This window comes from Caretta caretta, chromosome 7 (genome assembly GCF_965140235.1).
Source record: "Caretta caretta isolate rCarCar2 chromosome 7, rCarCar1.hap1, whole genome shotgun sequence".
Classification (NCBI taxonomy): domain Eukaryota; kingdom Metazoa; phylum Chordata; order Testudines; family Cheloniidae; genus Caretta; species Caretta caretta.
Window position 1 is genome coordinate 103,859,924 of NC_134212.1, and position 14,444 is coordinate 103,874,367.

At 38.7% G+C, this 14,444-nt stretch overlaps 1 protein-coding gene across 2 annotated transcripts in view; it reads left to right on the forward strand.

Annotated features, from left to right (window-relative positions):
• Window positions 1–14,444, forward strand: part of ADAM12 (ADAM metallopeptidase domain 12) — a 358,074-nt gene that overhangs the window by 111,641 nt on the left and 231,989 nt on the right. For both annotated transcript variants that reach the window (XM_048856240.2, XM_048856241.2), the window contains one exon: window positions 1,217–1,290. In XM_048856240.2, coding sequence (XP_048712197.1) covers window positions 1,217–1,290 — 74 coding nt within the window. The remainder of the gene's footprint in view (window positions 1–1,216; window positions 1,291–14,444) is intronic.

Consider the following 14,444-nt stretch of genomic DNA (forward strand, 5'->3'; position numbering starts at 1 on the left):
AAAGTGGGGAACAGAGAATTGAATATCTTGCCCAGTATCTCCCAGAAATTGTGTCAAAGTTGGAAATAAAATCTAGAAGTCCTGAGTGGGATTTTTAATTTTTTTGGTGCTGTTCTCCAGTTGACATCTGGTATAGAAAGTCCTCCTCTTAAATATTTGTGCATTCTTAATGGTGCTCTAACTGTGACCTAGAGAGATCAAATAGTTTGTCTGTTTTCACAGAGATTGTTGTGATTATTATTTTCTTTATTTCTGATCACTCTGCCTGGAATGGCAGTGGTGGTGGTTGTTTTTTTTTAAGTTAAAAACCTTGGGAGGGAGAGGTTGGGTTTGGTATGTTTTTGTTTGGGTTTTGTTTTGTTTTATAGAAAGCTTATAAAAATACCTGTTAAAATTTACAGATATTCCTAGGGAAAAATAAATTAATTCAGCAGTGGTGCCTTTCCCACCGAAGTTCCAATGATGGTCATAGGTCTGTGCTACCTTGGGGGTCTACACTGTAGGTCCTGATTCAGCAAAGTACTTAAGCACAAGCTTCAAGTACATGACTATTTTGACTGGAGCCATATAGCTGACTCCCCAATCTCAACACCTCAGATTTGGTTACAGGTGAGGAGGGAACTGGATGTGACTATGAACATCTTAATTGCAGACTGCCCCACAAGGCCTAAGGCTGATTCAGCTCATTTTAAAAGCTCAACAGTGAGCGAGAGCTTTCATGAGGCATTAGTGGCAAGATGTCATTACACCAGCATTTGAATAAAAAGATTGTTTCAAAATTGTATTGGGGACGTTCCAGAAGGCCTCCCGAAACTGATTTGTAATGTACAGCTGTGGTTCTCTCTTATAAACTGAATCAGAGCTATATTCCTGCCACAGTCTGATCTCAGGAAGAGTACAAGTGATATAATTCCTTAACGTGTATAGAGTCTTTCATCTGTCTTTATGAAGCAAGTGTGATACCCAGTTGATACCCGTACTGCCATTCTCTCTTATTTATTAACAGAGAAATATTGCTTATAAGCTGTTGCATTGCGAAGAGTTAATGTTCTCTCAACATTACGTTCTCCTTTCTAGGAACAAGGGCCCTATCGTGCCAGGTTCCCTGAGTTACCATTGTATACAGTGGGATTTGGGTGCTGAGCACATTGCAGCATCAGTCCCTAAGAGAATATTATTAGCATTGAACTTAGTTGTCCTCTTTTTCATTTTTCAGAGTCACCCAGCACTGCTGAAGTTTCTAATACAAACTGAAAGTAAACAACTAGTCATCAGTCTGGAGAGAAATGAGTAAGTAGAGATGATTCATATTCCTTGCGCACAAGAGGTGCTAGTGGAGGGATTATAGTCTTAAAACTGATGGGGTGTGTAATGCTTGGATCTGTGGGAAAGTCTACTTCCTAGCGCTTATGGAAACAAACTCCTGCCAATAGTGTTTCATTCCAGGTTGTATTTTGGCTCTTATAATTCTCGTTACCATGTTGTAAGAATCTAGTATCTCTATATAAGACATTGAAAAGAAAACCATTCCCCCTGTGTTTTCCATGTTATCAGCCTTTTGTTTTTCCAGTGGTAACTTCCTCTGTTTACATATTGAGGGAAACCCTGTGGGTCCTGGAGCATCTTCCTGGAGGGTCTGTTCTTCCCTGATACTCCCTGCTGCCATTGGCTGACTGCCTGTGCACACACACCCTGCCCCTGAGATGTAGAGCATGAGTCAGTCAGTATTAATCCCCTGCTGGAATTTTCAGTGGAGGTTCCATGGGTTTCTTGGAGGGGGAGGGGAAATGATGCCACATAAAGCAGTTATCATCTATCTTGGTCCCACCATCCCTGGAAAGATGATACTCCCAAACTGCAAAGCCCCAGCTGTGTGGTGTTCATGCAGTAGAGCCTCTGTGCGGGTGGTGAACAATTCCTATTCAGCTCTGTTCTCTCTAAATCTGCACTTACCAGCCACATGGACTGTGTTTTGTGCAAGTTTCAGCTGCCCTTGCTGGTACTGTATGATATGCCCATAGGTAGGCAGGACAGAACTGTGTATTTCTCTTTGGTACCACTAGTTCGGTCCATTATTATGAGACTGAGGTCAGGGCCCCCTGGTACTAGGCATACACATAGAAACAAAGGGTCCATGTCGTGAAGAATTTACAGTCCAGTTAGACAAGACAGACAAGGGGTGAGGAACAGAGGTACAGAGAAATTAAGTGGCTTGCCCAGGGTCTCTGAGGAAGACTGTGTCAGGACCAGTAATTGAACACAGACCACCCAAGTTTTAGTCTTTTGACTTAACCATGAGGTCATCCTTCCTCTTTAGGCCTAAGTTCTCATGCCAACAGTACCAACCACATTCTCGGAAGCAGACAGAGGTGGAACCATCTAAGTTAACAGAAAATGACCTGTGTGTTTCATACAAAATACTATACAGTGTGTGTTACATTGCAGATCCAGTCTCAGATACGTTCTATGATCACATTTTCCTAAAACTATAGAATAGCGAAAAGGATTTTCTGCAGGTTTTCTAGCTGGTGAACTCTATCAATAAATGCTTCTTTTCATCTGTCAGCGAAGCTGCAAGCACAGACATACAATGGTTGTACTGTATAAACTTGGGGGGGGGAGGGGGTTAGAGTGGGGGATGAAAACAAATGTCCACAGTATGAAACGTGCTGCACTCAAGCTCGTGACAAGTAACCAGTGTGGACCTCAGTGGACCTCAGTGAGGGCACGTCTCGACTACTTCATGGTAAAACCAGGAATAATGCTTTTTATTACCATTCAGTCGGATGATCCGAACATCATCCCTCTGTGGCACAGTGTCCACTTCACTCTCCCAGTCGGTGTTATACCCAAATCACAATGGTTGCTGATTTTCAGTGCTTCTTAGTAGTTCATTTCCTCTGTCTGAAACAAGATACAGATTGCAGCATTCTGAGATTATTCAGTTCCAATTGTTCATTGCAGCTAAAAGAAGACTGTATTTGCTTAGTATGGTATTAGTTTTATATTCTTTTAATCTTTGACAAAGGGGATGCCTAGTTTCCTGAATGTAGAATATGCCACAATTGAGGAAGCTATTCATATTCTCTATCAAAGATTTAAAAGAACATAAAACCACTAATATTGACATTAGTAAACATATTAAATCCTGTTTTACCTGCAGTCAACAACTGGATTTAGATGTCTTCAGGCCTGCAAGTTGTGCTGACTTTAAGCGATAAAAAGCACATGAAAGGACTGCAGATCAGCTAATGTGAGAACTCAAGCATCTGCTTGATTAACAGGAATGATGATATCATGCATCAATTTGGGAATACGGGGGTTTACTTTTTAAAAAAATCCTTTATTTACAAATTATCTTTACAAATTATCCATTAAGTTTTTCGGGATCAAAATGTGATTTTTTAATTTATATTTTTTTATTAATTTTTCTAAATACAACAAATATACTAATATACCAGATTTATCATAATACACAATGTAAATAAAGAGAGTTAGGGTAAAGGGAAGGGAGGAGAAGTGACATACCTATCTTCAGGGTCTATGTTAATCCTAGAGCTCTAAAAAGTCATCCCTAATTGCTTTGCATTTTGGGCATTCCTTTTTTGTGGAATGCCAGTCATTTGCTTGCTGCGAGGTCAGCCATATCACTGAGCCAGGCATCAGTATTTGGTGGGGACTGACTTTTCCATTTTTGCAGGATACATTTTTTAGTGACCAAAGCTGCACATTGGAACCACATTGCCTTGTCAGATAATCTCCAGGTACCAAGGATGTATCCCGAAATGAAACTTAAGTGGGAGGGCATCAGTTTAGCATCCAATATCAAATTGGTCCTCCTCCCCACTTCTTACCAAAAATTCTCGATACAGGGCCATTCCCAAAACATATGAGATAATTTAGCATCAGCAGTGGTCAGAATTTATGAGGTCCATTACCATTAGCCTATGTGGGGACCAGTATGTTAGAACAAGTATTTTTTTATTAATAACCATAGCCTCAGGTCTAAAGTTACTTTTTCAACATTAGATATAATTGTTTTCCCTTAGGTCGGAGATAGTTGTCCATCCAAATTTCTATTCTAAACAACTCTCAAATTATCAATCTTTGGCAGAGATTTTGGGGCCAGAAAATTGTAGAAGGATACCACTGGCTGAGTAAATCAAGAAATTTCCTCCAAAATATGTATTTCTGGAGCTCCCAATGCATCTGGTCCAAATACAATCATAAGTAAAAGCTTTAACTGGAGCTATTTCCATGCTCCGGAGCAGAGCAAGCCAAATTATTGCTGATGATCTACAAATGGTTTAAATTTACAATTGTCAATTACCTGTGACATTGTCATAATGCCTCTGTCCATCAAATCCTACCATCAGTTTTGAATCCAACAGCAAAATTAGTGCAGCAACGTCAATAACTTGGTTAAGGTACACATTGGTGAACACCAGTTTTGTGTACATTGCTTCACAGTGCGTACTGGATGAATATCTGTGTGCTATTCATTATTACTGTTGACGTTCATGGCAGTATGCTGATGTATAAGAAGAAATAATCTATGCTTCACTGAGTTTACATTCTAAGGACTTGATGTTTTTCCCACAGAAATCAGTGGCTACATTCCAGTGGTGTCAATGGCATATGTAGAGGCAGGCCCTGTGTTGCAATATGTAGCTATAGAATGATGGGATATGAGAATGGTCGGAGAGAACACGCTCTTGAAATTTGTATTGTTTAGAAGCAGCACTATGATTACCTTTGTTTCCAAGAACTTTGGAAGGTCGTTGTGGCTGGGTTCTCAGAATTATGATGAGAAGCCTTCAGAAGAAAAGAATAGAATAGGCAGGATGCTTAACTAGGGCCAGATCATTCCGTAGGCAGATTATTTCCATTAGAATTATTTTGTGAGGAAGAGTGTCCCCACCCATCTCCACAGAGCTGGTTTGGATTTCATCTCATAAGTCTCCCCTGAGGATCCACTAAGGCAAAATGGAGCTGCTATACTTGATCGGTCTCCCCTCTACCCGTACCACATGCATTCCAGTTCCCTGACAGCACATGCTATGCTGTTAAGAAATCCTACACTGCCCTGGGATCTCCCTGAAAGGGAATTTCAGCCTCCCTGGCTGAAACCTCATCATCCCTGAGGTATATGGGTTTGTGGAACATGATGTCCTTGACTCCTTCCATCCCCTTTCTAGTAGCACAGCCCATATCCAGTAGAAGGGTTTCTGCGGGCTCACAATAGGAGGTGGGGAATAATTCAACGCAGCAACACTGTTCCTTTCAACTCTTCTCCATGCTGGGATATGCTGTATCCCTGTAACCTCTACTTGTGAATATGGAGGGAATGATATGCCCCCTAGAGATTATAGCTGCTGGGGACTGGGAGTTGGGTGGATTCTATTCCCAGCTGTGCCACAGTCTCACTCGCTCTGATGGTGATTAAATCACTTAACCTCTCTGCTTTCCATTTGCAATATGGAGATAAAGCCACTTGCTTCACACAGGCATTGAAGGCTTAATTGATTAATTTGTGTAAAGCCTTTTGAAATCCTCAGCTTAGCGGCACTAAAGTAACACAAAGTAGAAAGTACCAAAATTAACCTTTTGGAGAATGCAGTTTAACATATGAAACACAAACTGCCTATTACAAAGATGAGTGTTGGAAAAAACTATTGTCAGTGTGCTTGAAATAAAGTGGAATACTAAGTACAAATACCTTTACAATTTGTCCTTAAATAAGTGATGACAAAGTTCTGACATGCATGCTCTGTAATGTTACTGCTGATTGTTTCATGTAAAATATGTTATCCCTTGAGGAATCGGGGGGCAAAAACCTAAATGACATAAATTCTGCATTGGGTTATGCAAAAACTGGGTACAGTTTTCCAGACTTAGCAGAAACAGCTGCTCTGAGTAGCCTTCACGTTAAAACCCATTTACTGAAAACTGTAGAGATTTTCCAAAGCTAGAGTTGTATTTCAAGAAATGATTTCAGATGCATTAGCTGACCCAGTTGGGGAATGGTGTGTTAAACCATCTGTTATCTGTGGGAATATTTAATGTGAATTAAATAGTTTGTTGATTTTTAGGATCAGAAGATGTGTTCATGTTTTGTTTTTATGCAGCATTTATAGTTGGCACTGGGAAGGATTATGTAAATACATACTCAGACACATACATAGATTTCAGGTTTTCTTGAAGTTCTTCAACTATTAAGTATACTTTAAATCTCCCTACATAAATTTTTGCTCAGTGTTTGAGAACTTTTATTTTAGTGACCAGACAGAAGTCATATTTGGTAAAAGCAGAATTATTTGCAATAAATTCCATTTGTCTGTCTTAGAGGACTATCTTGGGAATGTATGTTGCAGGCACATTTATGATTTAGTTCCAGAATATGATTGCACTTCTGGGTGCCTTGAAGTTCTTCAATACCTCAAAATGTTTTAGAAATACTTGTCATCTGAAGAGACTTTCAAAATCAGCAAATCATCTACCAGCTACAAAATAAAATTTCATTCGAAGTAGCCCTCACTGTATTATACTGCATTACATGAAATAATACCGATGCAGTTTTATTGTGCAAGCTACAATAATTTATGTGCTTGCAAATTCCATTAAAGTTAATAGGAGTTATGCATGTGGTTTAAAGGGAGAGCAGATTTAATATGGTAAATGAAACCAGAAAAAAAATTAACATTAAATCTGACTTTGTCAGTGGAGTGGTATGTGGCAAATCTGTAACTGTTTTCTAGGTGCAATTGTATACTGATAGCAGAAACATACTGTATACCGATGCAAAAATAGGCATCTATTCAGCAAAGCATTTAAGCACATGCTTAATTTGAAGCATGTGAGTAATCCAGTTGAAGTGAATTAAATTTCTCACTCACAGTTAATTGTATACTTAAATGCTTTGCTAGGGTGGGCAATGATTAAGAAACACATCTTTGAACAGATGTTAGCCGTTTTTAACTTTGAATCACATGGATGTAAAAGGGTCAATCAGACAAAGATGGAAGGTTAAAATAGGGTGGTAATTTCATAATAAATTAGAGAGCATTTGAGGGAAGAGTGGGGAAGAAGGATGGCTTTGTTCTGAGGGCCCTTCCTTGAGACTCAGGAAATCTGGGGCCTGTTCCCAGCTTTACCACAGACTTCCAACATGACCTTGAGCATCTCACTTATTATGGAAATAATAATTCTCCCTAACCTGAGAAGAGTAATATGGCATATCTAAATGGAGATATAGAACACATGGATTTCACTGCCCATTTCCCTTCAAGTTTGTGTTGTGTTAAGTCCAATTTATAATGTATTTGAATAAAGAAATAAAGAACAGAAAAAGATGATCCTCTCCTGTTCCCCTTGCAAATTTCCCCATGCCTTTCTCTTGCTGGGGCATAGTCTGCCCCACTACAGAAGAGACCAATCATCTAACCCTGCAGATCCCTTGCAAGTGTAGATGTCCACAAGTCAAGGGCCATGTCTGACTATGCAGCGGCACTGTGTTCTAGCAGTAATGCTACGGTGGAGGCACAATACCAGGGATTCCTCTGGCTGTGAATACCACAAGGGTCCTCTTGAAAAGTGAATCCAAAAGCAGAAGGATTAAGCGGGGTTGTAGAGGCTACCTCTTACACAGGCGGAAAGGGGTTGATCCTCTCCATGCCCAGCTCAGGGGCACACTCTCTCCCTGAGATTTATTGTACAACGTATGCCATTACTATTTGCATGTGGGTGCTTTTATGGTTAAAATACAGGCCTGAGAGCCTGTGGATAGGCCATAGACTTCCTGCGTGACCTTGGGCAAATCACTGACCTTTACTTTGCCTACGTTTCCTCATCTATAAAATGGCACATTTGGGAAGGAAGGAGATGACTAAAACAGAAATGAAATACCCCCGTGGTAGATTTGCATATTAGGATGACTAAAGCTAGGCATCTAAATCCATATTTAGGCCCATAAATAAAAATGATCTGATCTTCAAAGGGGATGAGCATATGCAGCTCCCATTTAAGACAATGAAAGATGTTGGTGCTCACTGCCTCTGAAAATCAGAACATTTTATTTAAAGACCTAATTATGGCATCTGATCCAACTCCCATTCAAGTAAGTGGAAAGACTCCTCCTCTTGATTTAACTAGGAGTTGGATCAGGCCTTAAGCCCTTAACTTTAGGCACTCACATTTGAAATTTTGGCCTAAACCATTCATCGAATCTTTTCTTAATCATAAAAATACTTTGTGCATGCTTCTGTAGGGAAAAAAAATCCCGATGTTCCTCCCAACCTGTTCTTTCTGAATAGGAATCATGACTGGCCTGTTGATGATGCTCTAGCTGGCATGATTTAAAAGGAAATAAAGGACTTCTACTGCCAAAGAAAATAACTGACAAAATTTGTTAATTAATTGACATATTTGTATATAATCATTGGCTTGAAATGTGGATAAAGAAAACGAGTCAAAACAAACAAAATTATTAAATGGAGAAATAGGGCCTCCCAGAATATATTTACTGTTGTAATTCACTGCTGTAATTTGGTCAAGGAGACTGTAACTCCCTGACTATTTTATCTGCAAGTACAGGAGCCATACTGCAGTGTTTCAGAGCAAGCTAACAATTGTAGTTACACTTTAGTGGCAGTAAAAAGTTGTTCTGAAAGTCAAAAATGCAACTGACTTCCACATTGGTACCAGTCTAAATGTGTGCACTGCATTGAGATATTGGGAGTCAGTTATTAACAGTTAGTGGGAAAGGGTAGAGTTCATACCATTGTTTTATTAATTTTGAAAAAATGAAGTAAGGTCACTTCTTCTGCTTAGCATATGCACAACGTGCCTCAAGTGGCATGTGACCAGGATTCATCACCAAATTTGGCCTAGTTGTTGGATCATTAGCTTCCTTGGCCCGAGTTGGGTACTGATGGGGAGTGCAACATGAACACCAATTCATGCCCCCAATTAGATCACTTGCAACAGTTTGGTTGTATAAGGATTGCATGTTTTATACATAGAATTGAATACTGCTAAGTATTGTAAACTGTCATATCTTTGCTAAAAGTAAACCATGGTATTGTTTTCTAAAGTCAGCAATTATTCATTAGTGTTAAAATGTGTGTGCTTTGATCTTTTGGCAAGTTTTTTTTTTAAATAAAAACGAATATTCTGTGTTTGAGGGGGGGAAAAGAGAGGTATCTTTCCTGATCAGATGGCTAGTGATGATTACAAATTTCGCTAGTCTCATTAGTAACTTTGATAATTTTATAGGATAATTACCAACATTATCTTGCATTAGAACTGGCAAGCAATTTACCAATTGTAGGCAAAAGCTATTGTTAAGGACAGAGTGAGACTTCCCATATAATGCTCTGTATTCACAGTCTCTCAACTTTCTGAAAAAAAAATCTTTTTGATTAAATTGTTCATGCTTGATCTCAGACCAAAGATTATATTTTTGGAAGGTTTGAGCAAAATCTACTTACCAATTTTTGTTTTATGGGGAAGAAAATATATATACTACTACTCCTAGTGTTAAGACATTTCACCCCGTACAACATAACAGTGGCTGGATTTTACAAGCTGAAACTTCACAGGCAGCCAGTCTTCACCTAGGACTTGTCTCCAGGCCAGTTTGTGCAAACAGTGAAATAATAAGTAACGGGGTTCCAAGTAACATGGAATTTACACATGCACAATTTGAAATTTCCTCCAGTTGCATGGCCAGATTATTCCACAGTCCTGTAAGTAATATTGTAAATTGATAATAGAAATGTTAGTTATGTGCATGTGGATTTGGCTGCTACTCTGCTGTGTAGTTCCATTGTTGTACCAGTTTTGGGTTATGTCAAAATGGAAGTACCCAATGAAATCAGGAGAGAGAGCTTTGATGGTTTGATCTGTCTCCCACCCTGCCTTTTTTTTTAAACCCACAAAAAGGCAGGTTGGGGAAAAGATGAATTATAAATATTTATATTAATATAACACTTAGAATGGGAAGGAGAAAAGAACCAAACTGCTGTTCTAGAGCCGCTATTGTGACCACCATGGTGATTGCATGTCACCGTGTCATGAACATGTCCATGCCCTCTTTATCTCATGTCCTCCAATGTCCTGGGAAATAGCTGTTCTGCGTCACACAATGAAGTTATGGAAGAACATGTTTATACCACCCTGAGGTCAAAAGATTGTGGAGCCAGCTGGGAACTGAAGACGTGTGATTCACTAAGAACATTAGTTATAGATGCTGCAACCTGGTAATAGCCTTGAATCAAGAGAACACAAGGTATTTTCTCATGTAAAGTTTCTCTGTCACTAGCATCAGAGTAAAGCAAACAGTTGTATCTGCTAATGAGCTTTATAAAAAGTGTTAGGAGAACATACTTGCTAGTGTACTTAACAAGATAAAGGAATGTTAGCTTTAAATTCTTACTTCCTGTCTTTAATGTCATGTTTTCAGATAACTGTATTCTAACATCACTTGGTAGGGAGGCTAGAGAAGAGACTCAGCTGTAATAATGCAGGAGGAATGTCTACTCCCTCTCCTGTGGCAAGAAACAGTACTGATGGCGATGTTAATAAAAACACAGCCAAAATATAATAATCCATGGCTTCAAAATAAATAATTAGCAAAGAGGAAGGGAGAAAAATATCTTTACATAAATCTTATAAACACCCAACTAAATATTATGTTCCAGCACATGAGCATCAGAACTGAAATGAAGGCCTCTCAGATGCCACCAAGTCATTTTTCATTTTGGCAGTTGACACATTAATGTTTCCAACTAACCCCACACATTGTTTGAAAAGCTCTCAGATGACTTCTTGATGATTCCCCCACAATGTTCCCATCTCCCAACCAGGTAGATCTCAGAGTTTGCAACCATTTGGATTAAAGTGGAAATACTTTGGAAAAAGCATGCTGTTTTCCCTTGGGTGTTCAATGTTTTAGTGGCACTGAAAGTTAGGTGGTGACTTTGTCTTGCACTGTCTGATGCGTTAAAATGCTATGCTGAAACGAAGAGGCATCTGCTTCCCTTCGCAGAAAAGTTGGCAGGTACTACATTCTTGCTCTGAAAAGACAAAGAAAATTGTAAACGTTCAGCCCTGATTTTGAAAACATTCTTTAAATGAATTTTCTGCTAGATATTTTCATTTTGATGCTCATTTCTTATTTAGATTCCTGGGACTGAGAGATGACAGTAAGTCCAGTGACCTCTAGAATTTATCTTCTCTTTGCTCCTAGTGACACTCCCTGGGCTTGTATTCAATTTCTCAGAATTTTTAGTCTCTTCCAAAAGTTCTGCAGAAAAAAAATTAACTTGTTGCTTTGATAAAGAGTTTTATAGGGAAAAATGCCAGCTTATTAATGATCTTTTATTATTCTCTGTTGAATTTTGTATATGTATTTTAAAGGTGTTAGTGAATATAGAATGCACTGAAGAGCAGTCCATCAAGGGGATTTTCCCATTATTTTATGTAACATCTAGAGCAGTGGTTCTTAACCTTTACTCCAGCCTGCACCCCTTTGGTTATCAAAATATGTTCTCGCACCCCTTATCAAAAACCGTTGAAGTAGGTCAGTTCTTTAAACCTGGATATATTTTTTGTTTGTATATTACAGTAATCGTTAAAAATGTATATTGTTAATAAATACATAGGTTTGATGAAACAAAGTAGTTGTACTTACGTGCCTGTGCTTAATTTGTGTTTTCGATGATTTACCTTCTAAAAAAATTCTGGTATGTCTCGCACCTCCAGAAAGGGCATCTCGCATCCCCAGGGGGTAAATGCACCCCAGGTTAAGAACCACTGATCTAGAGATTGAAGGAATCAAAAAGAACAATTCAATTCACTCCCTGGTCCTTCTTCTGGAACCCAAGCTACTGCTACACCATGTGTGGGACTTCAGTTAGTTTCTCTGGAAACTAAATGCAAGTTCACTCTCGGGCCCAGGAGGGCAACAGGATTTTTTAGCCTGCAGTTAAACTACACTAAGCTTTCACTGTAGCTAATGCAGGACCTAACTGGAAACTACAAGATATAATTTTCTAGTAGCATTAGTTGTTGGTCTTTTTGTCAATGTCTGATTTCAATAGACCCACCACTGTCAGCAAGGGATTTGCTGTTGCTGATTTCTTGGGTTGAGTTGCTTAAGACTGACTGGATGTACTTGCTCTTCCACATACCTTTCTTCCCCAACTACCATTCATTATTTGTCATATGTATGTTAATTTAGCCAGAGTTATGGTCTAGATTGAACGTCATTTTAAATATCGATGGAGTATAGTACATGTGCTATAGGATATGTCCCACCTAAAAAACAAAATAAAGCACAACTCATGTATTTTAGGAGTAGCACATCAAAGATTTCTGTAAATAGGTAGTGAACTTTATAGTCTTCCTAAAGCTGCATATTTTAATATGTGGTTCAATCCATTTATTTTATCATAATAGTATGGCTACAACCAGAGCTGTCCCTAGGGGGGTGCAGGGCCCTGGACATAAGTGCCAGGGGGCCCAGGGCTGTCACCCCAATTTGCCGTACCCTAGGAATGGCTCTGGCTACAACATCCATAAGTATTCTAGATCTGTTTGTTTCCAATAAGAAGTCACGTTCCCTTGCTTCAAAGCTTAAAATACATTTTGGATTTGAGGAACCAAGTGGAGGTAACACCACAGAAGGGAGAGGATAGGGTGAGGAAGGACAAGAGCTACAGTAATAAAAACACATGACTTATTGCCAACTCCAAGCTGTTCAAAAATTGAGTCAGACCCCCAACATCACAAGATTGCTTTAAAAATGATGAGGTTTTTTTAAAAAAATAACACACATTGAGTTTTTTTTAGTGCCTTCTCGGTTTTGAGCCTTAGGGTTCATGTTTTCAAGCTTGTCTCCACAATCACGAGGGCTGGAAAAATTCATTCTGTCTTTGAATGGGATTGTTCCTAGCAATTTATTTTTTCTCAGACCTCACTGGATCAGAGCAGGGATTGCCTGTTCCTTGCCCTGATCCACATATTTACACTGTCTTAATGTTCTTTAGTTATAGATAAGGGGCACACTGCCCTATTCCTACATGATATTCTATTTTGTGTCTAAGAAAACCAAGTTAGGACATTTAGCATGCAGGGCAGCTTTGATGTGGTATTTTACCTGATGGCTGTGACAGGTGATATTTTTCTAAACTTTCATTGTTGTTTTTAAAATGATGTTCAAATGTCAATAAAACAAGTTTCTAAAACATGTGACGTTGGAATGGTATGTGTCAGGCTCTCCTAACAAAATAAGAGTCCCCTGTCTAGACAAGTTAAACTTGAACTGAATTTTACAAGGGTTTTGTAAAGTCAAATTTTAATAATGGATACACACACATTTTCAGTGGGAATGGTGTGCATTCAAGTGAGCTGGATATGGTCCATATTATTCTCTATGACTGTTACAGTGCTTCCATTTGTTATAAAATAAATGGAAAGTTTATGTCTGGGGCTGAAAGAGAATTCCAACCCTTTGAATGTTGTGATTTTTGAAAGGTGCATGTGTTTATTTTTTATCATAGTCTTACCAGAAGTGCTGCTTCTTCCATGGTTTCAAAGATGCAATTTTATCACACTACCACAGTTCTTTGCATAAGGCTCGGGATTTCATTCTATTTTCCTTCACTGTTAGTTTTGTCAACACAGTTTTCAGGGATTGTAGTTGGCAGTGGGGATGGTTCTGCATTAACTCAGGATAGAACATGCTCCAAGGCTACGTTTTTCTCCTCTCCCCTTTAGGTAAAGCAGGTCCTACATTTCCCCAAAAAACACAGTTTATGCTTGTTGTAATTTAATACTGTGGCAATAAATGCCTTATCAGTCCTGAAACAGCAGTCTGGATAATTCTAAGCAGATGTTTCTCTCTCGTTAATCATAACATCATTTATTTCTTGGACAGTCCTGATTAGCTGATTTTTACATAATGAAAATGGATAGTTAATGGCCACTCTTATGTGGGGGTGAACATGCTAAAAAGAACAACTTATTCGCTTGAGAATAAAAGACTGATGAGCCAGTAAAATTAAGCTAAATGGAATGTGTCTTCATTATGAGTCATTAGAAAAGATGACACTTTGGCTAAGAGATGAAAAATCTTTGAAGACCAGTTGTAAAAGCACAATCTAATGCTTAATAAATATATCATGGCGACTCATAAATTCTATGTATGCATTTTGTTTATTTGCAGTAAATGTCAAGTTTGATGAAACAACATTTCCTGTATTAGACAGGACCCCTAGTTGGGTGTTGGTTTTGAAGAAACACTTTTGAAATTATTGGCTGCAAAGATGAGTTTAACACCATAATTTAGTAACCACATCAAAAGTTGGAATAACAGTGTTTAAAACCCACTATGTTCTGCTGGAAACAGGGCATTACGAGTACCTGTTAATAAGCAAGATTTT